The sequence below is a fragment of the Nicotiana tomentosiformis genome, chromosome 11, assembly GCF_000390325.3.
Source record: "Nicotiana tomentosiformis chromosome 11, ASM39032v3, whole genome shotgun sequence".
Lineage (NCBI taxonomy): Eukaryota > Viridiplantae > Streptophyta > Magnoliopsida > Solanales > Solanaceae > Nicotiana > Nicotiana tomentosiformis.
The window spans coordinates 24,374,655-24,402,263 of NC_090822.1; the positions used below are offsets into that span (position 1 = coordinate 24,374,655).

Genomic DNA, 27,609 nt, shown 5'->3' on the forward strand with positions numbered 1-27,609 from the left:
ATTGGGGAGTCACTTTTGAGTGGAACCATGGAAGGGCCCTTTGGTGCACTAAAGTTGAAATCAAAAGTCACTAACCGATGGACTTTTTTTTTTAAGCAACTATACCACTCGGCAGCACTTGCCTAGTGGCTAATATATAAATAAAATCCCAAAATGGGAACAAAGCTTACAAGATGTCCAAACCAAAATAGAAGTTGCATGAAGCTACTAGCTATTAAAAATATAGAAAAGCTAAAATCTAATGAACTAACTATTACAACATAATAAGTCGAATGCTTCCTTCTCCTATCAGTGTATGTGAATCCAATTGTCATTGGCAAATACCAAGCAGCACCTATCAAGCTCTCACCAGGCGCCAGGGTATAATGTCCATAGGCTAAAATAAATTCCAAACATCTCCACCACAGAGTTGAAGCCAGCATAGTCTTCGAAGTGTATCTTTTGCCTTGGTTGAGAATTTAGGCAGGCTTAAAGTGTGGAGTGTGTGTAAAAAAAATTGCAAGAAAAAAATGATAGTCAAAGTATGAAGAAAAACACACACCTCCTAATTTTACTAATTTGTGCTAGTGGGAGTATATAAGTGCTTAATGAAAAAGGGACTATATTGTATATGGTTTGTGGCAAGTGAATTGGTTGAGAAGAATATGTGCTTGATTTGTGAGTGTAGTAGGAGGGTTAGTCATTATTCCTAAATGTATCTTACCCTCCCCTTAGCCTATATTACAACCTTAAAGTCCTAAATGATCCTAGATTTGGCTAGCTTAGATTAGTAGAGATGTACACTACGTGCAAGCTTATAATACGACCACGGGATGCATATGAATTCTTTGTGAGAGTGAGCGCATTTTGTTCAATTGTGTGATGTCCTTAATTTATATTCAAAAGCATACTTGAATGTGTGGACTAGTCTATATTCAATCTTTTGTTTGTTGGTGAGGGCACATGATCTCATGAATAATTGGTAATGTTGTAAACTTCTCTTGTTGGGTGAGTACGCGAGTTGAGGATGCTTAGTGGTAACGAGTTAACTCTTAAGGTTGGGTGGTTACAGATAGGTTGTTTGAATTGATCGAATTGAAATGTTATACTTGGGCGTGCTTAAATGGGAAGAATGTAAATTTTGCATGTTCAAGCTTGATGGACGTAGTGATCATAATCAAGGGTAGAGTGTATGGTTAAAAGTTGAAGTGCTCCTCTATAGTTGAGATTTGTACGTATTTGGGGGTATATTTGATAATCCTATTACTCGAGACGAGCAAGAGTCTAAGTGTGGGGTGTTGATATTTAGCTTAAAGTATATATATTTATATGTATATCGTCTCATGTTTTACTCATGTTTCGTGGATTTCGGATGTAAAATGTGTTGATTTATATTAATTCGTGGTATTTTTATGTGTAGGAATTATCCGAAAGCAATTGGGGGCGAAAAGTGCGAGAGTAGAGCCAAAACAGACGAAAAAAGGAAACCCCAAATTTTCAGCGCCATAGGTAGCGTGGAGCGCCACCGGTGGCGCCAGAGGCAGAATGATCAAGAAGCCCAGCGCCAGGGCCAGCGTAGGGCGCTGGGCTGGACACTGGCGACGGAAGTTGTCCAATTTTTTCCGGGACAAGGTTATTTCGGCCCTAGACCTACCCAACACGTATAAAAGCAAGATAAAACATATTTTTAGAGGGGGGAACGCCACTTTGAAGAGGGAATACATCTTTTCTTAGTATTTTCGATTATCCAACACTTATGAAATTGTTTGATACTATCATGAGTGGCTAAAACCCATAGTTCTGGGGTTGTGATTTAGCCATGAATATTGTTGTTTAACGTTAACTTAACCTTGATTTTAATTCACTAATATATGGTTGTTTCTTCAATTCTGTGATTAATTGCTTAATTGTCTTGCCAGCAGTTAGGTTCTATTTACTATCTATGTTATGCTTGGTAAAGCCATGTTTAGATAAGAGAAGAATTGAAGAGAGCACGATCTTAACTCTGAGGGGGGGAGGGGGCGGATTTGTGGTTAGGATAGGAATATACCTAGTCACCGTACTTAATTAAATATCGTAATCTTAATGCATTCTTAATAGATTGATTTCATAGGAATATAGGCGTTAATCTATTTTAAATAGGCGAGTAGTACTTCGGGAGAAGGCAACGAGAGCAATTGTTCGATTAATTAGCAACTATGACTTCGGGAGAAGGCAACGAGAGCAATTGTTCGATTAATTAGCAACTATGAGTGAATTGCATGAAAGGGAGAGTTAACTAGAACACAATAGGATTAGTGAACCGATCATAACCTTGGAATATTTGTCTCTACTGAATACATAATAATTATTTTGCTGCTTGATAATTTAGTTACTAGTTAGAATTATTGTTTAGTAAAATCACACTTTTGAACTCGGATTGGCTCGACTGAATAACAATCTTGGTAAAATTAGTGGGTAGTTAATACAAGTCTATCTGGGTTCGACACTCGACTTATTATTTTATTACTTGTACGACCACGTATACTTGCGTGTGCATTTGGGAGCAACAGTAATACCTTGTATAGTTGTATCTAGGGTTGGGCATATATCGGGTATAACCGATAGCCCGAACTGATAAAATATTATTGGGTTATCGATATCGGGTTATTGGGTAAATGGTTCGATAACGATTTAATGTTATTTGACTATTGGGTTATCGTTTCGGGTCTCGGTTTACCCAATTTTATTAACGGTTTAACCGATAGCCCAATAATTTTTAATAAAATTATTATTTTACTCACTAAGTATATAAAGTCACCTTATGGTTTCAGTCTCTCAATTCTCTCGGCAATTACTCTTCATTTTCAAACCTTAATCCTTAGAGTAAGTTTTAAACTTTTCTAAATTTCTCATCGTAATTCTTCAGTTAAGATTTTTAGTTTTATACTTTAAAGAATTAGTTGTTTAGATTTTTAGTTTTTCTATTTGTTTCTTTTGTTGCACTGATTCTTTAGTATTTACAAGATTAGAATTTTATTATTTTTCTATTCATTATGCATGCCCGCAATGAGATAGTTAGTAAGATTAGATTGTTGAATATCTTATTCCTTACTCCTACTAACTTATAACTTTAAAAATTGAGATCATATTGGGATTTTTAAATGTAAATTAAAGAAAATTTTCTTTTTTAAAGTTGAAATTTAATCTATATTTTCTTATGAGCTAAAATTCAGTTCCTTTCTCTTAGAAGTATGATCACGATTTCTATAATGTTACATCCCGTATTTTTGTACGTTAAAATTTCGTCGTAAGTTAATCGACGTAAGCTTGGGAATGAGATTATTTTAGAATTATAAGTATTATGCTATTTCATACAAGAAATAAGTAAATTCGTGAAGGTGAGAGGGCAAGCAAATCGAAGAAAATGAGTTTCATCGAAGTTTGTCAATTTAGGATAAAATACGGCCCGAGCTATAATACCACGTATTCATGTACTAGTGCCATATAAGGTACCACAGGACCATGATAGTATGATGTATAAAGTGTATTAAAAATAAGTAGAATTTTAAGTAATTTGAGATAATTTTTAATTATGCGGGTAATTAATTAATTACCAGGTAGCGGAATATTATCTAATTAATTAATTAATTATTGGATAAAATCAAAAAAAAAAATCTCCCCACCCCGACGTGGCAGCAAGCCACTAAAACAAACAAATGACTCTTAAGTCATATTAGATTAGGTGGCAATCAATTCCAAGATAAGCCACCTAACTAAAAGCTTTTTGGATTTCACCTAGCATTTTACATACAACAGTAGGCTTTCTATAATTTCCAAAAGATCCTTTATTACATACAACAGTAGCCCTTAATCTAGTCATGCCATTTCCATCTCTGCTTCTACGCCATTTCTACTAACTGGACAAACATACACTAAGCTACTTGGAGGAAAAATTTCAAGAACTCAAAAGGAAAGCAAGCTAATAAGAATCTCTGTCAGTAAAGCTTGATGTACCATTAATTCAGTAGCAGTAGGAAAATAGAGATTTTGCAATTTTAAAGGGAGTACGGTGCAACTTTTTCCAAGAATATCATACAGATTTTTTCCTACTCCAGGTATGTTAAAGCTATCCCTTATTTTTTTTCGCATGATCAATACGATACAAAGAAACGAGCAAACGCACAGTTTCCATAAACGACTCTATTCATAGAAATATTAAGGGTGTCTATATTCTTGATTCTCCATATGAATTATTATTATATCTTCTGTTCATGGGTCTCAGAAAAATACATATTTGATAAAATTTATCCGACAGGCATATTAATTTTATAACATTTTGAGAAAATATTATTAATGTATTTCTTATGCATTTCATGCATTTATACATATACATTGACCCATGACCAGATGGCGTTATATACACGTATATATGTATATGGGATATAGAAAAAGCTTATGGCGTTATATACACACCACCACCTGATCAGCTGGTATACATTTATGAGTTGCCCATAGTGGCCGAAATGATATGATGGGATGCCCTCATAGGCTTGATGATGCTATGAACGCATATACCTATGCATGGTATGACATTTTTACGCATATGCATGATATTATAAAAATGAAATGACTCACAGAGCTATGCACACGTACATGTCGAGTCTTTTACTCCATGTTTCTCTCATGTTTATTATTTACTGATTTTTATTCCTTACATACTCGGTACATTATTTGTACTGACATCCCTTTTTTCTAGGGACGCTGCGTTTCATGCCCGCAGGTCTCGATAGACAGGTCGAGAGTTCTCCAAGTAGGCGATCAGCTCAGCGAAAGATGTTGGTACACTCCATTTGTTCCGGAGTTGCTTATGTGGTGAGTATAATTAGAACATATACTGATTAGTATGGCGGGGCCCTGTCCCGACCTTTATGACATTTATGTACTCTTAGAGGCTTGTAGACATATGTCGTATACGTGAAAGATTGTACGGCCTTGTCGACCTATGTTTTGAGTTTATTAATGATCATATTGGTCTATTAGGCCCGTATGTCACGTGTATATGATGAAGTAACAAGAAAAATATGTTATGTGGGTACTCGGTTGAGTAAGGTACCGGGTGTCCATCGTGGCCCATCGATTTGGGTCGTGACATATAATATAAATATGAATCTTTTTGGATTTCTTTTATTCTTATCGGGTAAACCGATAACCAAACCGATAAGGATCGATAACCGACAAACTGATACACAATAACCGATATCTTATCGGTTTGGTTATCGGTTTAGCATATTTATAAACGGACAACCGATATGCCGAACCGATAACATTAACAACCGGACTGAACCGACCGATACCCACCCCTAGTTGTATCCGACTAGGATCAAAGAAATATTTGGAGCTCAAGTTATATGTCTTGTGCTATGAATAATTTTTCGGAAAAAATCTAAAAACCCAAGAAAATCCGAAATTAAAAAATCTGACTTTTATTGATTTGGTTTGGTTTATAGATTTAGTAATCCGACATAATTGGTTTGTTTTGGTAATTGAAAAATCCGAACCAACTCGACCTATGTAAGGCTGTTTAAAACCGAATTGTAACCGTTAACCGAACCGAAAAATGGTTTATTGGCTCATTGATATCGGGTTATCGGGGTAACAGTTGGTGAACAGATTGAAATTTTATAATTAATGGCTTAACGGTTTGGGGAGAATTACTCAATATCCTTATCGGATAAACTGTTAACCTGTTAAGAATTTTTATATTTATACTTTTACCCCTATTAATCAAGAAGGCAGGAAGATAATTCCAGATAAGGGCCATGAGCTTCCCAAATCAATCAAGTAGAATCATGTTAACAAGTTTATTACATGAGTTTCGCTTTTGCAAGCTAAATCTGATATTCCCTCAAAGTTGGTTTAAGTGGAAAGAGAGGACTTTCTCCTCTATTTATTTTTTTATAGCTGGACATACTAGCTAAAAGGGAGAAGACACAACAATGATAGATGATATTTGTAGACAACTTGAGTTTAGATGTTGGTACTTATTCAAACTAGCTTTCTGACATATTAGACTTCAGTTAACAGTACTTACCAGATTGGTTGAAATAATGTTTAGTTTCTTATGGTTGAGCTAGTTGTAATTGCCAAAAAGAAATCAAAGGATGGGGTAAAAAGAAGTTGTCTTTATAATCTTGCACATGATTTCTGTGGAAAAAATGATAAATTTTCTAGTTATCTTCTTCTCATTTATTGTTTATTTGGTTTAGTCGATAAACCACCCGATAACAGTCCGCTAATCGTTAATCCGATACCGATCCGCCCGATGTCTTATTGAATGGCTAGCAGATTATTACATTTATAAATCGATAAACCGAACCGTTAAGTGTAAATAACCGCCCGATCCGCCCGATAAATACCCCTAAACCTATGTACACCCTTAACTGTTACTATATCACTTATTAGGAAATTACAAGTAAATTTTTTAATAGATATTATCTGGTAACCAGATAAAACCGATAACAAATATGTTATAGAGTAATTGAATATCTTCTATGTCAATATAATATAAGCTATATAGTTTTTCGGTTGTCAGATCGGTTTGCTTGTTATTACCCTTCTCCTCTCCACGTCCTGAGCCGAGGGTCTATCGGAAAAGTCTTTCTGCCTTCTTAAAGTCAGGGATAAGGTCTGCGTACACTCTACCCTCCCAATACCCTACTTATAGAACTACACTGGGTATATTTTTGTTATATCTAGCTTTTCGGCACTTTAATATCATATTCTAGAATTTGTCACTTTGCCATGTAAATCTTACAAATGAATTTCGCCGTCTATGTTATTTTGGGATGTTGTACTTAGTTATTCTAATCGGTGTTTTTAAAGACAAAAGGCGTAGAAAGAAATGTTCTGTCATAAGGCAGGATGTTTGGTGCGATGCGTATTCAACATTTATTTAAATTTAATTGATTCAATTTTTAAGATTTTCAGTATTGAACTTATTATAGTGTTAAAATTATAATTTCAAATCTAATACTTGTTGAGATTTTAGCAAGTTTTAATATATAAATTCATACTTTGTGTCGAAAGATGGGTTCAGTTGAACCCATAATTGAAAGACTACATCCGCCCTCGTGCTTAGAACATAAGAAAATGAATTCTTATTTTTAATACTATTGAAATATAATTTAACTTTTAGAATATATTAAAATAAGAAAAGTTATGGAAAATACATTAAAAGTCGAATGAAGTTAAAATATGTGAATTCTTTTTAATGTAACTATCTAGGCATAATACGATTGCCTCAGACCAAAAGAGACGCAATAGCATCAACAAGTTATTGATAAATGAGCTTGATGACAAAGCCCAAGAAATCAGAAGGCATATTATCAACTTCTACACTAATTTATTAATTGAAAAAGAAATCTAAAGACTAATAGCCCGCCACGCTTCTCCAAAGCCAAAAAATACTCTTTTTTTAAATATTTGTTTTTCAAAGTTGAAGTGTTTGGCCAAACTTTTAGAAAAAGAAAAAAAAATTCAATAGAAGAAGAAGCAGTTTTGGAAAAGTTTAAAAAGTAATTTTTTTCCCCGTTAGAACTTTTTTTAAAAACACTTTTGAGAAAAATACATCTAAAATCACTTTTTAAAAACTTGGTCAAACACTAATTGCTATTCAAAAGTATTTTTTAAATTAACTAGTCAAACACAAACTGTTTCTCACCAAAAGTACTTTTGAAAAGACACTTCTAAGAAAAAATACTTGTCAAGATAAGTTGATTTTAGAAGGTTGGCCAAACAGGCTATAAGCTGGTACGTTTAGCAGCCTCATGTCACTATCTGCTGAAGACAGTGAACAGTCGCAAAGATAATTTCCTATGAAGACAGCTTCATGTGACTATCATTAACTCTAATAATAAGAATGTAAGCCAGTGGCAATTTCATATCATTAATCATTAAGGTATACTTATGATTTATAGTTAGCAGATAGAATATGTCAATACAAGAGGAAAACTCGGTGCACTAAGCTCCCGCTATGTGCGGGGTTCGTGAAAGGACCTGAACCACAAGGGTCTATTGTACGCACCCTTACCCTACATTTCTACAAGAGGCATTTTCCACGGCTTGAACCCGTGACCTCCTGGTCACATCGCCGTAATTTTACCAGTTACGCCAAGGCTCTCCTTCAATATGTCAATACAAACTGTTAAAGAAATATCAACAATACGTTATAGCTATGCTGATTAAGTCTATAATTAGTGACAGAATATGCCAATAATGCATCACAATTGTTGAGTCTATTCAACTTCTTGAGAGTAGCATTTTCAACAGCAAACTGGAAACAGGGATTTCCATAAGAGAGAAATATTCTTTAGCTAGCGTTTGGTCATAAATTTCCAAATTTATTCTAAAAAATCTGATTTGGGTGAAGTTTGGTTTGAAGATGAAAATGTGTTTGGACATTTGTTTTGGGTTAAGTTTGGTTTGGAAAAACATGAAACGTGACTTATACCAACAAGTTCTAAAAACTATCACAAATACCCAACAATACCATTATCAATAACATTCATTATATTATCGCAAACCACAGTCGTAAACATAAATAAATTTGATACAAAATTATCATTTTTATAATGAACTTCATGATACACTATCAGATGACCGAGAAGACGAAACAACATTGTTACAAAATAATAAATAGTGGGCTCTTTTATAAAATACAAAAGTTTGGGGCAATTTTTAAAAAATATAATGGTGATATTTTGGTCCAAAACCAGAGCTGGTTTTGGGATTTGGCCAAAAGGTAGGCAAAATCTATGGCCAAACATGTGTTTGCCAAATAAACTCCAAGTTTATTTTGGCAAAATCTATGGTCAAACGGGTAATGATGGACCGATTTTTGAATTTCGCAGCTCAACCAACTGATAAAACAACCAGACCTGGACTTTCATGCTGCCGTTTCCATGTAAGTTGCAGAAAATTATGAGTTGTTGTTTGGTTCCTATACCTCAGAAACTGCATAATTCGGCAATTCCACTCAACAAGAACGAGCTTTGAGCTTAACTCTTTTTGAGTATAGGGTCTGCTTCTGGAGTTCACCAGTAACCATCGTCGATCCCATTGAATACTGTTTAAATGCACTAAGACATCAATTTTCTCGAGCAATAATATGAATGAAGAAACAAGTCTAGCAACAAAATAAATCGTTCAATTGCAATTTATTTATGAAAATTGTCATGTACTCAAAAGTAATATAGTACATGATATTGAACCATAACACAATGCGTCCAAACTACTCCATATTAGAAGTTACTCTTTCACGCCTTTTTCTTTACTCACCAAACTTTCAAAAGCTACCAAAATATCCATAGGAGAGAAAAGTTCATTTGAGTAAGCAGAAGCTGGATGGTCACAGCCAATTTTTTTGGCGACAAAGTGACAACAAACAACAACAATAATCCTAAAAAGTGACAAATATAACCTTAATCACAAAATAACTCCAAACAAGGGCAGCGACGTAATTTGAAGTCTACTAAATAAGACCAACAGGCTGAGGATGGCATTACTAAAAATTGTTAAAAATAAATTAGAAATTACTGAGAAAAAGGTACATCATTTACAGCTAATGGCACAGCAATTCACAGTGAAGAAAAAATGAAATTCCAACTTTGCCCCCATCCTGGTTGGCAAGGAGGAAAATGACGGAGCATTTTATTCCCTCTTTTAATATATAATAATTTCTTTTCGATGAGCATTCTACCTACTTTTGAGACACATCATTTCTAGGCATGTTTAACTATGTCGAAGCTAGAGCTGTGGCATACTACATGCTCAAAACCTGAACAAACTGCAAACCAAAGTATTTTTTTCAGGTACTACATGGGTAATGCATAAATAAGTGCAACGTTATAATACTAAGGATTATAGAAAAGCAAATAAAACGAAACTGAAGAAACTTTGACGATCGTAAAGATGCAATATGTTAAATAAAATTTGGGAAAATACATAAGTTGCTCCCTGAACTTGTAACGAAAAGTGAGCTTTCATCTCAACCTTTACGGGTGTCGTTTTTCCATCCTATACTTGTTTATACTGAATTTAATTCCTCCTTAAATATATATAACCAATCTTGTGGAGAGTAGTGTTTTACACGCTCTGCCACGTCAAAACTATGTCAGAGTATTGTTCCTTTTTAATGTCCCCCCCCCTTTTAAACAAATTTTTCTCTCCCCCCTACCCTACGACACATAGTCGCGGTTGCTGTCATCTCCATTTTTCCCATCAAGCCAAGAAGAAAAACCTATAAAATAGAAAAACCTATAAAATGATCAAATAGTGTTGTTATTTGAGTTTGAATTGAAGTATAGTTAATTAAATTGTTGGATCACCATAGCAGGCCCCAAAATTCCTTTCCACCAACAAAACACAGCTTCCACCATAGACAGACCCAGCAAAAGGACCCAACAGAACAACACTCATTTTTATTCCTTTTTTCTCCCTGTTCTGGTTAATATTCAGTAGCAGTATGAATTAAGAAAATATTTTTTATAGAGTTGATTAGCTTTTGATTTTATAGAAAAAACAGTAAAGAGGGTCACTTGGTGATAGAAGAAGAAATGATGGAGAGAGTGACTGGAGAAATTTGGAGAAGAAGCAAAGTAAAAGAAGAAGAGTACTAAAGAGAGAGGAGGGAGCCAAGAAAGTCTAACAAATTGGACAATTAAGCTTGTTTTAAGGCTTTTTGTCATTTTACGCGCTTTGAAGAGAGTAACTTCACTTGTTGTACAACATCATCATTTAAGTGGGAATTAAATTCAATATGAACAAGTATAGGATGGAAAAACGACACCCGTAAAGGTTGAGATGGAAACTCACTTTTCGGGACAAGTTTAGGGAGCAACTTAAGTATTTTCCCATAAAATTTCATTGAGTTCTTGCCTTCAGCACATCTGAAAATGTAATTGTGGATAGCACATTAACTCTTCATTTATTTGAGCATCAATTGGCAACCATTTGAACCCGTGCACAATTTCCATAATCACAGAACCATCAAAGGAAATACATAAGAATTATATAGGTTATGAACTCGGGGGTGGAACAGCAAGCATGTTCAGAGGAAAATTCTAACGCTCAAATGTCTCAGCTCCCACTTAAGTATATTTCACAGTTTATGAATTTTCAACTCTTTCGGTGACAATATATGAAAAGAGAATGTGCATGTGGGACTCACACATTGGAAAAAAAATAATATTACAACTAATGATCCAAAAGTGAAGAAAACATACTTTTCGACGGAAGGTTTGTTCGCAAAACCACACAGATAACTCAGGCTCCTTTCACTGCATCAGCATACGGAGACATTGGTTTCCATGAGCAGCAAAAAGAACTTACACACCGGCTAGGGAGATCTTAGAAAAACCACATTTCAGTCAGTACTTCAAGAATCTCATCATGGACTGCTCTCGAAGGCATCTGATTCTGGTGTATAACCATGCTCACGCAATCGAGCAGTTAAGGAATTCAATCCAGCATAAATAAGGTTCCCTTCCGGATGAGACTTATCAGCAGTAATAAAGACATGGACACCATTATTAAGTTCAATCCAGCTGCAACCAGGTGTCTTCCTTACATTTTGTAGCCTCATTGTGTCTCTTACCTCTAATACCTCTTCATAGCGACCAGTCTGTCCATAAATATTCGATAATATGACATAACTTCCACAGTGTTCTGGTTCAAGGTCAAGCACCTGTTTTGCAGCAACCTCAGCAAGATCAGAATTACCGTGGAGACGGCAGGCAGCCAAGAATGCCCTCCATACAACAGAATTGGCCTTAATCGGCATTGTTAATAACAATTCATAAGCAGCTTCAAGCTGCCCGGCACGACCTAGCATGTCAATCACGGAGGTGTAATGTTCAATAGAAGGCACAACGCCATACTTCGACTGCATTTGTGCAAGAAATTCTTTACCCTGTTTTATTAGGCCAGAATGGCTACAAGCCGACAACACACCAACGAATGTGACATCATCAGGCCTCAATTCTGCCTTACACATATCAGAAAACAATTCTAATGCCTTGATGCCAAATCCGTGCATGCCATACCCCTTAATCATAATATTCCACGATGCTACATCTTTGTAATTCATCATATCAAAGATCAGTTGAGCTTCACGCATGCTTCCACATTTTGCATACATGTCCAAAATTGCATTATCAATGTAAGTATCATCATATTCTCTGTAATCAGCATCTTTCCTCACACCATTAACAATCATGTACGCGTGAATCTCCCTACCGTGCCTTAATGCGGCTAAATGAGCACAAGCAGGAAGAGTGGTAGTGACAGTCACCAAATCCGGACGAACTCCAGCAGGCAACATCCTTTTGAAAAGCCTCAACGTTCCATCGTGATCACCACATTGTTCATGCACACAAATTACCGAGTTCCAAGAAAATATATCCTTCTCCACCATCGTCTTAAAAACCTCCAAAGCTGCAGTAACACAGCGACATTTACCATACATGTCAATTAGTGCATTCGAAATGGCAACACCCAAATCAAACCCCTTCTTTATCACAAACCCGTGAATCACCTTCCCATTATAAACTTCCCCATAATTTGCCAGAGCAGAAAGTACACCCGTTATAGTAAACCTGTTGGGAATAACCCCATCCTCAATCATCCACCTAAAAACCATCAAAGCACTACCAAACTCACCCGTTTGAGCATAGCCATTGATCATGGCGTTCCAAAGCACAACATCTTCCCTCTCCGACAACTCCTCAAACACATCTAACGCAAAATCTACCATCCCATGCATCAAATAACTATGCAACAAAGCACTGCCAATGAACAAATCAACTTCTAACCCAAGTTTAAAAACTAACGAATGAATCTTTTTCACATCTACTACATTACAACAAGTCTTAAGCACACAAGGGAAAGTGAACTTATCAGGCACGACACCAACTACCCTCATTTGGCAATAGAATTCAAAAGCTCTTTTAGGCAAGTCATTGGCAATTAACCCTGCTATAATAGCATTATAAGCAAACACATTATGACCAAGTGGTGAAGCATAGAACACAGATAACGCATACGATAACGAGTTGCATTTCGAGTACATGTTAATAAGGCTAGTAGTAGGCAGTGGAGATGAATTTAAATGGCCAAATCTAAGCATGTGGCAATGGACTTCTTTCCCTCCTGTGAGGTTCTTGTCATTGGCACATGATTGAAGTGACACAATGCAAGTCTTGAGGTCAAAAGACTTGTAAGCAGTGGATGAAAAACTGACTGAAGATTGGCACTTTGCTTTAAATATTGACAAAGAGTTCAAAAGAAAGGTCCTTTGGCTCATTTAGGAGTTAAAAATGAATGATTTTTCTCAAGAATTATGCATATGGGTATGAAAAAGAATGATTTTTTCTTAAGAAATATGCATATGTGTATGAAAAAAAAATGATTTTTCTTAAGAAATATGCATATGGGTATGAAAAAAAAGAAGATGTTTTCAAGAAATATGCATATGGGTATGAAAGATGAGCATTACTTAATGCTATAAATTATAATACAACTGTTAGCTCTAAACTACAAACAACCCAATAAATCATTAAAAGTAATTTGTTTTCTCTATACCCATTTTACATCTCAAACAATTCTTCTATTCTTTGTTGTAATATGCGAAAAGGAAATTTTTTAACGAAATTGAAACACCTAATTTATTCTTAGAACTAGAGAAAACCCAAGAACCATGTTGTTGTAATAAGTGAAGTGAGGAACAAGAATCAAAATGGGTGCTGAATACAACTACTTGCCATTGAATGGAAGGAATAAAGAAGATGAATAAATATCATAAATTCACTTTCTTTGTTTGCTGATAGAATTTGCCAGGAATGGTCGAAGGAGCTGTGGCGCCGGGAGGTGGAGGAGGGGTGTTGGGGGTTTGAATTGGAGGTTTTAGGAGGGTTTAGAAAAGTATGAAAAAAAGAGCTCTCTCGACAGATGGAGTGTAGTAATATTTTCCTTAATGGAGAAATTTGTGAGGTCAGTGCAAGGGAACTCTGATAAGCCCGTCATTCTATAATGTTTCAAGTCACTTTACTGTGATGATTATGTTGCAGGCAATTAAAAAAAATTAATTAGGATTGTATTTTGATTACTTTACTTTTATTCATGTCTTAATATTTAATTTTTTTATTAAATATTTTCTCAATTTATATGTCATCTCCATCAATAACATTATCTAATTTTTTAGTAAATATGGATACAAATTATTGAATATTTTCGTTTGGTTTTCAACCATGTTCACTAAATCGTCGACCTTAAAATCCTTTCAACCTTTTGTATCGCTAAAATTCTTAACATTGCCTTCAACTTTATGATGTGTTAAATTTTCAACAATCAAATGAATTTTCACTTCCGTCTCCATTTTCTCATAGTAGCAGAATTTTGGTTTGGGAATAGACTTTATAATACAATGGTATAAATTGTTAGGATTTCGGTGTTTATTGATTTCATTTGTATAAAACATGATAAAGTGTTTAAGAAAACAAGGTTGACTTATTGGTATTTGAACAAAGTTATTCATAATTAAGGTGTATGTAATCTTCAAGGATAATTATTACTAAGGGTAAAAAAGGAAAAAAGTAATCAATTTTGTCTTAAACTTCTAAAATGACAAATAATTAGAGACAATTATTTTTAGTAACCACGACTGATAATATGAGATGGAAGGAGTACTATATTTAAAATAAATACTATCTACTTTTACTTCTCCATTTGAAAATTCAATAGATAATTTATCATCTTATACATATTTTACCCTTATCAATTTCTAACATTTTAAGTTTATAATAATCAAAGTTAGTTTTTTAATAATAATAATTGGAGGTGATACAATAAAATTATCATTTTATTTATTGTTTCTTAAGGAATGTGCCAAGTTAATAGTACACAAGTAAAGTTGGTGGGGGTACTATTTACTACTAATAATTTTTAATATGTGATAAAGTTCGAATTTGTAATGTGCGTCTAACTGACATAAAGATTATAGCGTATTTGGCCACATTTTTTTTTGGCCAAAAGTAATTTTTTTGGCAAAAATACTTTTTTCAAAGTTAATATGTGTATAAGGTAAAATATGTTCATATTAAATGCTCGCATAATAAAGCGACACGTGGAGCCGAAGGTAGATGGAAAGCGAGACAAATGGCAATCTAGTCCGAGGGCAACTCATTTGTTGCCGAAGGGAATGTTGCTCATAAAGACAAAATAAATGTCTGCCACCCGGTAACATATAATGGAGAATACTCTATAGCATTAAGTACGTAGCCCCTTACAGAGAATATGGCATTCATAGCCTGTCGTTACACATTCTTCAATGACCCCCATAATTGTCATTTAGGAAGGTTTGATCCTAGGACCTTGTTCCCTAGGAGCAACTATAAATAGTGAGTTCAACAACCATTGTAAGGGACACGAATTTTCTGACAAGCTTATATTGTTCAAAACTCAATAATATTTTATCTTCTTGCTTATTAATATCATTATTACTGCCTCTGGAAGCTCTGCTCCCGGAACTAAGAATTTTATTGTCTTATCTCAATTTCAATGATAAGTCTTACATTCTTGTTTAACTTATTTATCATTTTGGGATCAAATTAATTCACTTGTCTATAAACCACGTATCAATTCAACTGTATCATTTTACGGGTAAACAGTTTGGCGCCCACCGTGGGGCTTAGACATTTGTGTAATTGAGTTGGTCCTTGCATCTATAACTAACCTGTTCGATTCTTTGTTCTTAGCAAAAATCATAAAAAAGGCAGATAACGATGTTAACATCGCACACAACGTTGAGGTCCAAGGAAATCAGCCTCGGCACGAAGATTCGATCAGTGATACCCGCAATGAGGGGGATGAGGCCACGTCGGTCCATGGAGGGCAATATCCATGACATGTTTTAGAGGAAACTCCTGATGATGCTAAAGACGTCGCTGAAATAGTAAGGATCTTGAGGAAGCAACAAAAGGCTATTATGGGCCACCTCTCACGATAGGATCAGGTCATGACGGAGTTGAGGCAGGCGTTGTCGGGTGCTTCCAACGACGCAAATAGACGAGGTCCAGTTCCTCCCGGTGCTCCCGCAAACCAAACAATGCATTGGGTTGACAAACAACATCCTGAGAGGCGAAGTCGGCATCGACATGGACGGGGGGAACAGTAGCGGACCCGGTAACAACAATAAGAATGATCCTTTTAAAACCAAACTCATGCGGTTTATGAGGGAAATAAGCATCTAAATGGATCAAATTTTGGGTGCACCACCAGTATTGAAAGGACCGAACTCAAAGAAATACACCCAATTGCCGTTCAAACCAAGCGCGGCACCAGAATTGATCCCGAAGCCGTTCAAAATGCCAAACGTGCCAAAGTATGATGGGACTTCGGATCCTCAGGAGTACATCACCACCTATACAACGCTGGTGAAGGGGAACGATTTAGCTGCGCACGAGATTGAGTCAGCCTTACTGAAGAAATTCGGGGAGACCCTCACGAAGGGGGCCCTGACTTGGTATGCGCTTTTATCTGAGCATTCAATCGATTCCTTCCAGATGCTCACAGATTCTTTTATCAAGGCCTATGCTGAGGCCAGGAAGGTATAGGCCCGAAAGGCCAACATATTCAGGATTGCACAAAGAGACTCTGAATTATTGCGTGAGTTCGTGACCAGATTCCATAAAGAAAGGATGATGCTATCGGTTGTACGGGACGAATGGGAAGCTGAAACATTTATTAATGGGTTGAATCCGAGAAGTTCCGACGCTTCCCGTATATTGAAAGAAAGTTTGCTCGAGTTCTAGGCTACAACATGGGCGGATGTTCACAACCGGTACGAGTCGAAGATAAGAATTGAGTATGACCGGCCCAGTTTCCCGGCATCGACCAAGGGTCGGGACTGGGAGAAGCATAAGGAGAAATTGAAGGATGATTTCGACACAGATCGATGGTCTTATAGAGGAAGATTTTTGCCCTATGAAAGGGCCGAAGGACACGGCAGAGGTTTCTGATTGGCAGATAGATTTGCTACCAATAAGAGATCTGATTGCGGCCGAAATAATAGATCATTGCAGGACAAGAAGATATCGGGTTCCCAAGATTCTTCCTACCCCAGGCTATCCGAATACAACTTCAACGTCAGCCTAGTGGAACTAGTATCAGCTATGAGGAACATTAAGGAAGCACGGTTCCCAAAGCCAATGAGATCTGATCCCGGTCAGAGAGATCCTAATTTGTGGTGCGAATAACATGGGACCAACGGCCACCAGACTATAGACTGTCGGCATTTGCGTGAGGATGAAGTGACATTGCTGAAATATGGCCATCTCAGAGATTTCTTAAACGACCGGGCTAGAAATAACTACGACCGCAATCGTGATAACGCAGAACCCTCGAAAGCAGGAGAAGATCCTCCTCGTCTGATGATCAACATGATTTTCGGGGGGAACGAGATTAATGTTATGACATTTTCAGCGGCAAAAAAGATGAAGGTGTCAGTAACCCACAGTAAGAGACTCCGGGAAGTCGTTGAGGATGACATTACTTTCATGGAGGAAGACGCAAATGGATTACTGCTACTGCACAACGATGCCTTAGTAATCTCTCTTAATGTTTTAGATTATAAAATTAAATGTGTCTTGGTGGACCCAGGAAGTTCGGCCAATATTATCCAATAGAGTGTGTTGGAGCAGGCCAAGTTGACCGAAAGTATCATTACAGCCACAAAACTCCTCGTTGGGTTCAATTTGGCAAGTGTGAGAACCCAAGGAGAGATTCTATTATCTATGAATGCCGAAGGGCTATGAAGACAACCCTTTTTGAAGTAGTAAACGGCGATATGGGCTACAATATTATCCTGGGGAGAACATGGTTGCACGAGATAAATGTTGTGCCATCAACATATCATAAATTGTTGAAATTCCCAACTCCCGAGGGAATTAAACAAATAAGAGGAGACCAACCGACGGTAAGAGAGATGAATGCAATCTCAGTTTCTAGTAGCATGCAGCATAGCAATTACAGGAACCGACGCCTACTCCCGAGCTGAACGAAGTCAACCAGGGGGGAGGAGTCATCGGAATCCTATCAGGTACCAAGATATTTCCAGGTACCAGAAGAAACGGACGCAACAAAGTCCACATCGGAAGAACTTGAGCAAGTCGTGTTGTTCGAAAAGTTCTTAGAGAGGAAGTTCCACTCGGGGACAGGATTAAACCCCGAGCTCAGGTCAGGATTCATAGAATTTCATAAATTTAACGTTGATTATTTTGCCTGGTCGCATCCCGCCAGAAGTGACCGTGCACAAACTAAGCCTGAATCCTAACATTCCTCCAGTGAAGTAGAAAAAATGGCCTATTGTCGTGGTGAGAAATAATTTCGTCAAAGAAAAGGTAACGTGTTTGCTTGATATCGATTCAACCCAAGAGGTAAGTATCCTGACTGGCTAGCTAATGTAGTAGTAGTTCCAAAGAAAAATAATAAATTTCGCATGTGCGTATACTATAATGATCTAAATAAGGCATGCCCAAAAGACTCGTTCCCATTGCTGAACATTGATCAAATGATTGATGCGACAGACGGGCACGATTTAATGAGTTTCCTCGATGCTTACTCCGGGTACAAACAAATCAAGATGAACCCGGAGGATTAGGAAAAAACTTCGTTCATAACGAACTTCGGCACATATTGCTATAATGTGATGCCTTTCGGGCTAAAGAATGACGGAGCCACTTATCAGCGGCTCGTAAACAAAATATTTGAAAAGCAAATAGGGAAGACCATTGATGTTTACATAGATGATATGTTGGTTAAGTCTTTGAACGAAGGTGATCATCTTAAACACCTGCAAAAAACTTTTGACATCCTAAGGAAGCACAACATGAAGCTTAACCCCAAGAAGTGTGCATTCAGAGTCAGCTTCGGTAAGTTCTTGGGGTTCCCGGTATCACAAAGGGGGATCGAAGTCAACCTTGATAAAACTAAAGCCATCAAAGACATCCCTGACCATCTGTCAAACATAAAAGAAGTTCAAAGATTGACAGAAAGACTGGCCGCTTTAAGCAGATTCATTTTCAGGTCTTCAAAAAAATGTCATCACTTCTTTTCACTTCTCAAGAAGAAGAATAACTTCGAATGGACTCCGGAATGCCAGCAGGCTCTGAAAGATTTGAAAAGGTATTTACTTAGCGATCTCAGAGGTAGCGGTAAGTATCGTTTTAGTCCGCGAGGACGAAGGTATGCAATCTCCAATCTAATATGTTAGTAAAATTTTAACGGGAACGTACACGCGGCGTTCGAACATTCATTTCTTCATTAAGTCACATCAAGAATGCTCAAATAATAGAAGTAGGTTTGCATCTTCAACATTTGACATCGAAAATCTGCATTACAATAGATTTAAAAGTTACCTGAATCGCAGAAAATCAAACAACAGCAAAAATGGAACTCCGGAAGAGCCAACTAATGAGCACAACAAACTTCCAACAGCAAAGAAAAACAGCAACAGAACAGCCCAACCAACAACAATCTTTTAAACCCGATGTGAATCAGATACTCAAACTAAAAGCTCATTGACTTAGGAAAGGAATAAAGAACTCACAAACTTTCGATTTTTCAGCTTACTTTTGGATGTTCAACAACTGATTTTCCTCTCAAATTTTGTGTTTTCTTGGAGTGTAATAAATTTGTAAAATTTGTATTCAATGCAATTGATCCTAATGGGACAACATCTGGAAAAAAAAATCGATAGGAATATGTCCCTTAGAGTGTGTGAAGATGAGTCTTTAAGTAGAAAAAATAAGTCCTTTTGGACAAATTTTGGTTCACCAAAAATCTGTCCAAAAAGACTAACTATTGTGTGCCAAAACAATCATATTTTTACTAAATTCTGACACAAAATCAAAAATGTTATATTTTCCAGCATGCTTAAAACAGTAAAAGCAACCTAATATGTACTTATTTCATGACTAACACATCTAACTTTCAGCTTTACACCAAATCAGTACCACCCTACTGATTTTTAACCAAATCAAATTTCAATCAACTATACATTGTCAAAGCAGAACCAAGGCTTCCAATGTAACTAAATTAAACTACTCAAACAAACCAGAATAGAAACAAACCATTGGTTCAAACTAACATGGAACAAACAACCGAATTCACAAACTAATGCTCAACACAGAAATTAAACGAGCATCGTTAACAATCGGACGATGACGTTCATCAACAAAACAATCGACTAACTAAGCAAACGATTCGATGACACTAAAATCAGTTTGTTCAATGACAATCTAAACAATCAACTATGCCAAATAGAGATGACCAATCAATAATCATATTATCGATCAAAAATAGACAAACAATACCAGAAACTAAAAAGCAAAATTCAGAAGCTAAAATAAAATATAAAAAAAGAGTTAGGGGTTGGACCGAACGATCCAAATGGCTGCCCTCAAATCTCAAAGACAGCATGAACCGCAGCGAATCGAATCCTCAAGCAATGTATTCTCAATGGCATTTGTTAGAAAAAAGAATTTCGTCATACCGAAATTAATTCCAAGTTATGTCAAGGAGAAAACAGAGTTGTGGGGTCATGTATATGACAGGAGACGAGTTACATAAGTTGGTGTAGGTGGTGAGGCAGTGGTAGTTGAAGGCAGCGGGGTGGTCGTGCGGCGTGGGGCGGGAGTGGGTTGGTCGGATCGGCGGAGAAGGGAATTTTGGGAGGGTTTGAAGGTTTTGAGGCGTGGAATGGAGAAGAGGAGAGTAAGAGGAGGCTGGTGGTGTGATTTTATGGGATTTTGAGGTGGTAGACGATGGCTAGGGTTTCAAATTTTCTTAGATTTATGAGATTGGTGAAGATTTCAGGGATTTAGGTTGGAGATATGGAAAGAGGAGGAGGAGACGAGGAGATGATGAAAAAATAAGTCCGAATGGAGGTCGTCCGCTGCCGGTGGACGATTTTCGGAGCCGGTGCACAGTAGGGAGGGGTGGCGGCGCAGAGAAAGGACAAGAGAGAGAGAGAGATGAAGAAGAAAGGGGGAGAGTAATAAGGGAAATTGGGCATATTTTTGGGATTTTAGGCTTTAAATACCTGGGGTGGGGGATAGATAAGGGTCGTTAGATCAAAGAGTAATCAATGGTTGAGATTAGATCTCTAAGTTATTAAATGAAACGTTAGCTTACCTCCCTGGTCAGCCTCATCTGGAGCGGGTCAATGCCATTGGGCTACTAATTTGGTCCAAATTGTTGGCCCAATCCGGTTAAAAATGCAACTTAGCCCAAACTCTTTTATCCTTATTAATTAAACTATAATCAAACCTTAAAACCTATACATACACACATAATAAACATAAAAGAAGAAAAGAAAAGAGCCAAAATTAGGCATTTACAACTACCCTTCTTTGCTCGAGAACATGAAGTGTTTTCGTGCAAAGAAAAGTGAATGCCATGACTAATATTTGCTCACATATCACTCCAATGAAAGCATTTTTTGAAAAAATGGTGATCGAACCTTGCTTACGAGATTGCCTACATATCCTTGGCTATAAAAGAATTAGTTCATTGTAGTTCTGGAAAAATTTAGTAGCTGGGACTATCGGACACTAGAGTTAAGACTGTTGCTGCTGCTGTTGTTGCTGTTACTATAACTGTTATCATTACTTGCCGCTTACATCAAAATAAAAAGAGAAGAGAACTATATATGTTTGCAAACTAAGATTACTAAATTCCTATCTATGTGTCTTCTGGAGTCAAATCTTGATTCTTGACTTGCTAGCTTATTTTGACCTTAGACTGGATCTTGATGCTCTTTGAAGAAACGATTATGACTCAATCTCAGTTGCTTGCTTTCCTGAACCGAAATTGAGAAGATGAATCTTGAGACGCCGAGTTGCTGACACATTATCAAAGCTAACTCCAACTATCTTGTGATCGAAATACTTCTTTCTTATGATGGGAATTGGAACTGCAAGCTTTAAGTCATTGCAACTTGTGCTCTATGGCTGGGGTCTATAAAGCCATATAAAACGAACAAAACGAACAAAACTCTTTTGCCCCAGTTTGGCACTAGGAAAATTTTGTGAGTTATTAGAGAAAGCTATAAACTATCTAAGTTGTTGAAAAGAAGATAAAAATAATAGTATAAACTAGCTATGTGAGGATATGCAACTGCTGGGGGTAGTAACTTTTGTTGCCCAAAAAGAATGGAATTAGAGGATGGTATCCTATATTACTGAAAGGAAACGTACCCAGGGGTTGGCACCCTGTATTACCGAGAAGGAATGTAACGAGGGGTTGGCGTCATGTATCACTAGAGAGGAATATAACTGTGGGTTGGCACCCTGTATCACTGAGAAATGTATGTAACTAGGGGTTGGCGCCATGTATCACTAAGAGGAATACAACCAGGGGTTGGCACACTGTATCACTGAGAAATGTATGTAACCAGGGGTTGGCGCCCTGTATCACTAGGAAGGAATGTAACCAGGGGTTGGTACCCTGTATTACTAAAAGGAAATGTGACCAGGGGTTGGCGCCCTGTATCACTAGGAATGAATGTAACCAGGGGTTGGTACCCTGTATTACTGAAAGTAAATATAACCATGGGTTGACGCCTTCTATTACTGATAAAGTGCTAAATCCCTCTAGGCGAAAAAGTTCTACCTGAGTTAAGCTACGAAAACAGCCCGAGCGAAGAGCACTTCTACCCGGAACTATGAGCTGGATCCCCTAGGCGAAAAGGTTCAACCTGAGTTAAGCTACGTAAAACTACCCGAATGAAGAGTACTTCTACCCGAAAATATGAGCTGGATCCCCCTAGGCGAAATGGTTCTACCCGAGTTAAGCTACGAAAACAACTTGAGCAAATAGTACTTCTATCCGGAAATATGAGCTAGATCCCCCAAGGTGAAAAGGTTCTAACTAAGTTAAGCTACATAACACAGCTTGGGCGAAGAGTATTTCTACCGAGAAATATAAGCTGGATCCCCCTAGGCGAAAAAGTTCTACCTGAGTTAACCTACATAAAACAGCTTGGGCGAAGAGTACTTCTACTCAGAACTATGAGCTAGATTCCCCTAGGCGAAAAGGTTCTACATGGGTTAAGCTATGTAAAATATCCTGAGCGATAAGTACTTCTACCCGGAACTATGAGTTGGACCCCCTAGGCGAAAAGGTTCTACCTGAGTTAAGCTACGTAAAATAACTTGGGCGAGGAGTACTTCTACTAGGAACTATGAGCTAGATCCCTCTAGGCGAAAAGGTTCTACCTGGGTTAAGCTACGTAAAACATCCTAAGTGAAGAGTACTTCTACCCGAAACTATGAGCTGGATCCCCCTAGACGAAAAGGTTTTACCTAAGTTAAGCTATGTAAAACAGCTTGGGCAAAGAGTACTTCTACCCAGAACTATGAGCTGGATACCTGTAGGCGAAAAAGATTCTACCTGGGTTAAGCTACGAAAAACATCCTGAGCGAAGAGTACTTCTACCAAGAACTATGAGCTGGATCACCCTAGGAAAAACGGTTCTACCCGAGTTAAGCTACGTAAAACATCCTGAGCGAAGAGTACTTCTACCCGGAACTATGAGCTGGATCCCCCTAGGCGAAAAGGTTCTACTTGAGTTAAGCTACGTAAAACAGCTTGGGCGAAGAGTGCTTCTACCCGGAACTATGAGCTGGATCCCCCTAGACGAAAAGGTTCTACCTGGGTTAAGCTACGTAAAATATCCTGAGCGAAGAGCACTTCTACACGGAACTATGATCTAGATCCCCTAGGTGAAACGGTTCTACCTGAGTTAAGCTACGTAAAATATCCTGAGCGAAGAGTACTTCTACTCGGAACTATGAGCATGATCCCCCTAGGCGAAAAGGTTCTACCTGAGTTAAGCTACGCAAAGCATCTTGAGCGAAGAGTACTCCTACCCGAAACTATGAGCTGGATCCCCCTAGGCGAAAAGGTTCTACTTGGGTTAACCTACGTAAAACAACTTGGGCGAAGAGTACTTCTACCCGGAATATGAGCTGGATCCCCCTAGGAGAAAAGGTTCTACCTGAGTTAAGCTATGTAAAACAAATAAGTGAAGAGTATTTCTCCCCGTAAATATGAGTTGGATCCCCCTAGGCGAAATGGTTCTACCTGAGTTAAGCTACATAAAACATCCCGAGCGAAGAGTACTTCTACCCGGCACCATAAGCTGGATCCCCCTAGGCAAAACGGTTCTACCTGAGTTAAGCTACGTAAAAAACCCTGAGCGAAGAGTACTTTTACCCGAAAATATGAGCTGGATCCCCTAGGTGAAACGGTTCTACCTGAGTTTAGATACGTAAAACACCTTGAGCAAAGAGTAATTCTACCTATAAATATGAGTTGGATCCCCCTAGGTGAAAAGGTTCTAACTGAGTTAAGCTACGCAAAATAACCTGAGCAAAGAGTACTTCTACCCGGAACTATGAGCTGGATCCCCCTAGGCGAAATGGTTTTACCTGAGTTAAACTACATAAAACAATATGAGCGAAGAGTACTTCTACCTAGAAATATGAGCTGGATCCCCCTAGGCGAAAAGGTTCTACCCGAGTTAAGCTCGTAAAATATCCTGAGCGAAGAGTACTTCCACCCGGAACTATAAGCTGGATCCCCCTAGGCGAAAAGGCTCTACCTGAGTTAAGCTACGTAAAACATCCTGATGGAAGAGTACTTCTATCCTGAACTATAAGCTGGACCCCCAAGGCAAAAAGGTTCTACTTGAGTTAAGCTACGAAAATGGGAGGTTGAACAGTAGTGATACATGCTAAAAATAAAAAAAATGGAGATTTAAAGGAGCTTACGTTTGGTGACGTTCGTCCTTTGAGAATCGCCATCCTGCACTGCTTTGTTCCTACTTTAAACAAAGAAAAATTTGTGAGTTATCAAAGTGGTGGTCGGTTTGTGGCCTTGATGCCCTGTGTAGTTTGAATTCACGGCCACTCCGCTGTTGAAGAACTGATTCTATCAATGTGGTACCGAGGTGCTCGGATACTCTGTATTACATTCTTGAGACCTCGGTTTTCCATTGTTGCCCCTGATTGTTTCATACCCGGATGTCCATGGTTCCACTAATCCTTGTCCCTAAAGCAAGGCAATTTTCCTTTAAAATCAAACTTAGTTGTCTTGCACCCAGTACGAGTTTGTGTCTGTAGTGCTTTTCAACTTTTCCCATGAAGCAAGTCTTGCTTAGGCGACCTTTTCGGTTTCTTTGAGACACTTTGTTCGGCTTATCAAAAGAGATCACAGATGGATTCGTGCCTTTGTCAATGATATATATGCCCAAAATTGTGCTCGGTATTACGGGAAAACTGTAGCCAATTTTGTAGCCATTTCTTTGCTTTGCTTTTTATTCAAGATTAGGCCGAAAGGGACTTATAGAAAATTATGGGTAAAAACAGAAGAATAATTGAAAGTGAAAAACAACTGTGTTTAAACAAAAGGTGTCCCTTTCGGGGAGAGAAATACGGAGACTTATCTGGAGGTATGTGCCGACTTCAATGAACCATGACATGCATTTTGGATTGGACGCCTGATCCGTCTGAACTGTCTAATTCTCAAAATATTTCGTAAACGCTCATGTTGAAACTATCTTGGTTGTGCTCATGCTAGAGTATCGAAGAACTCTCATTCGGCTAGTAGCGTCCTTTGTGGATTTTCGCTAACTGACCTATCTCATTTCTCTACTCACCGTCGCCTTATGGTGCCCATATGGGTTTTCACCAATAAGACTCTCTCATTTCTTTGCTCACTGTCGAAATATAGTGCCCATATGGGTTTTTACCAATAAGACTCTCTCATTTCTTTTTTTCCCCCTCTTTTTCTTCTTCTTTTTGACTAAGACACTGCATGAGGAAGGTTGCCAAATGCCCTTGGCATGGGAACTTCAAACATTCTCAAAGATCGATCAGTAGATCCTAACAGGGAAAAGGCGAAAAGAACCTTGAACTGAATTACAACTTTTGGAACTGTTTTACAGAAAACCGTAAAATAAAACAAATTTCTACCCCAGTTTTGGAGTATTGGGAATATGGATTTTTTGTTGTGATGGGACCGAACCCAAGTTAAGGCTGCCTACGTATCCTTTCGGAATCAGGTCAGTCGTAGTTCACTGACTCGGAAGATTTGTTGATGATTTTTCTACTTTCTTCTTTTTTCTTTTCTCTTTTTTTCTTTTCTTTTTCGCTTCTTCTCTTCTTCTTTTTCCTCTCTTGTTTTTTTTTCGTTTTTTTTACAACTACACAAGTTCCAAAAAGGGGAAAACAAAGAAGACAAATACGGCTCAAAAGGGTTAACAAAAGGGTGACACCTATTTGGGATAGCGATCAATGATAGCCTTCGTCATCTCGATCTGAGAAAATCATGCGTGAAAGCTTCGCAGTGGGTATATATCAAACATAATATCTTTTGATTGCATATGCATTAATAGTCATGTTTGGTATCCGTCCTTCTTCATCTACTAAGTGCAAGGCCCCTTTTGGTAACACTTTCTTGATGATGTAGGGTCCTTGCCAGTTCGGGGCGAACTTTTCTTTAGCTTCCACCTGGTGCAGAAGGATGCATTTCAAAACGATCTGGCCTACCTCAAAGTGTCTTGTGCGCACTTTCTTGTTATAAGCGTCTGCCAGTCTTTACTGGTATAGTTGGCCAAAATACACTGCCGCTAGCCGTTTTTCATTAATCGGCATTAGATGTTCTAATCGGGTCTTGACCCACTCAGTGTCTTTAATCTCTGATTCCACAATGATTTGGAGAGAGGGAATTTCGACTTCTGCTGGTATTACAGCTTCAGTTCCATATACAAGCAGATAAGGAGTTGCACCAACAAATGTGCGAGTAGTCGTGCGGTATCCCAAATGAGCAAAAGGCAACTTTTCATGCCATTGCCTAGACCCTTGGATCATCTTCCTGAGAATCTTATTGATGTTCTTGTTTGCCGCTTCAACGGCTCCGTTGCCTTTTGGCCAGTAAGGGGTAGAATGGCGATGCAGAATTTTAAACCGCTCGTATACCTCCTTCATCAAATGACTATTTAGATTAGCTGCATTGTCAGTGATAATGGTATTTGGGATATCGAAAAGACAGATGATGTTGGAATGAACAAAGTCTACTACTGCTTTCTTGGTGACTGCTTTGAAAGTAACTGCCTCCACCCATTTGGTGAAGTAATCAATGGCGACCAAATTAATTTATGACCATTTGAAGCCTTTGGCTCGATTGGCCCAATAACATCCATTCCCCAAGCAACGAAAGGCCATGGAGAGGACATGGGATGCAAATCCAACAGAGGCGAGTGAATCAGGTCACCATCAATTTGGCATTGGTGACACTTGCAAACGAAACTTAAGCAATCTTGCTCCATAGTAATCCAACAATACCCTGCCCGCAGAATCTTCTTTTCCAAAACGTATCAATTTATATGAGGTCCGCATACCCCCGTATGTACTTCACTTATGATCCGTTCAGCTTCTATGGAATCTATGCATCTCAACAAGTTTAAATCTAGGGTACTTTTGTACAAAATTTCCCCATTCAGGAAGAAACCACCAGCGAGACGCCTTATAG

General features: G+C 37.8%; 1 protein-coding gene across 1 annotated transcript; it reads right to left on the reverse strand.

Annotated features, from left to right (window-relative positions):
* Window positions 1-8,565: 8,565 nt before the first annotated feature.
* On the reverse strand, window positions 8,566-14,039 carry LOC104086156 (pentatricopeptide repeat-containing protein At3g14730). Its single transcript, XM_009590352.4, has 2 exons — window positions 11,244-14,039; window positions 8,566-9,085 (listed from the first exon to the last, which is right to left on the reverse strand). The coding sequence occupies exon 1, from the start codon at window positions 13,319-13,321 to the stop codon at window positions 11,408-11,410; it is 1,914 nt and encodes a 637-aa protein (XP_009588647.1). The 5' UTR covers window positions 13,322-14,039; the 3' UTR covers window positions 8,566-9,085; window positions 11,244-11,407.
* Window positions 14,040-27,609: the final 13,570 nt, after the last annotated feature.

Excerpts from the sequence above, each read along its gene's own strand:
- LOC104086156 (XM_009590352.4), bottom strand. The coding sequence starts at position 13,321 with ATGAGCCAAAGGACCTTTCTTTTGAACTCTTTGTCAATATTTAAAGCA.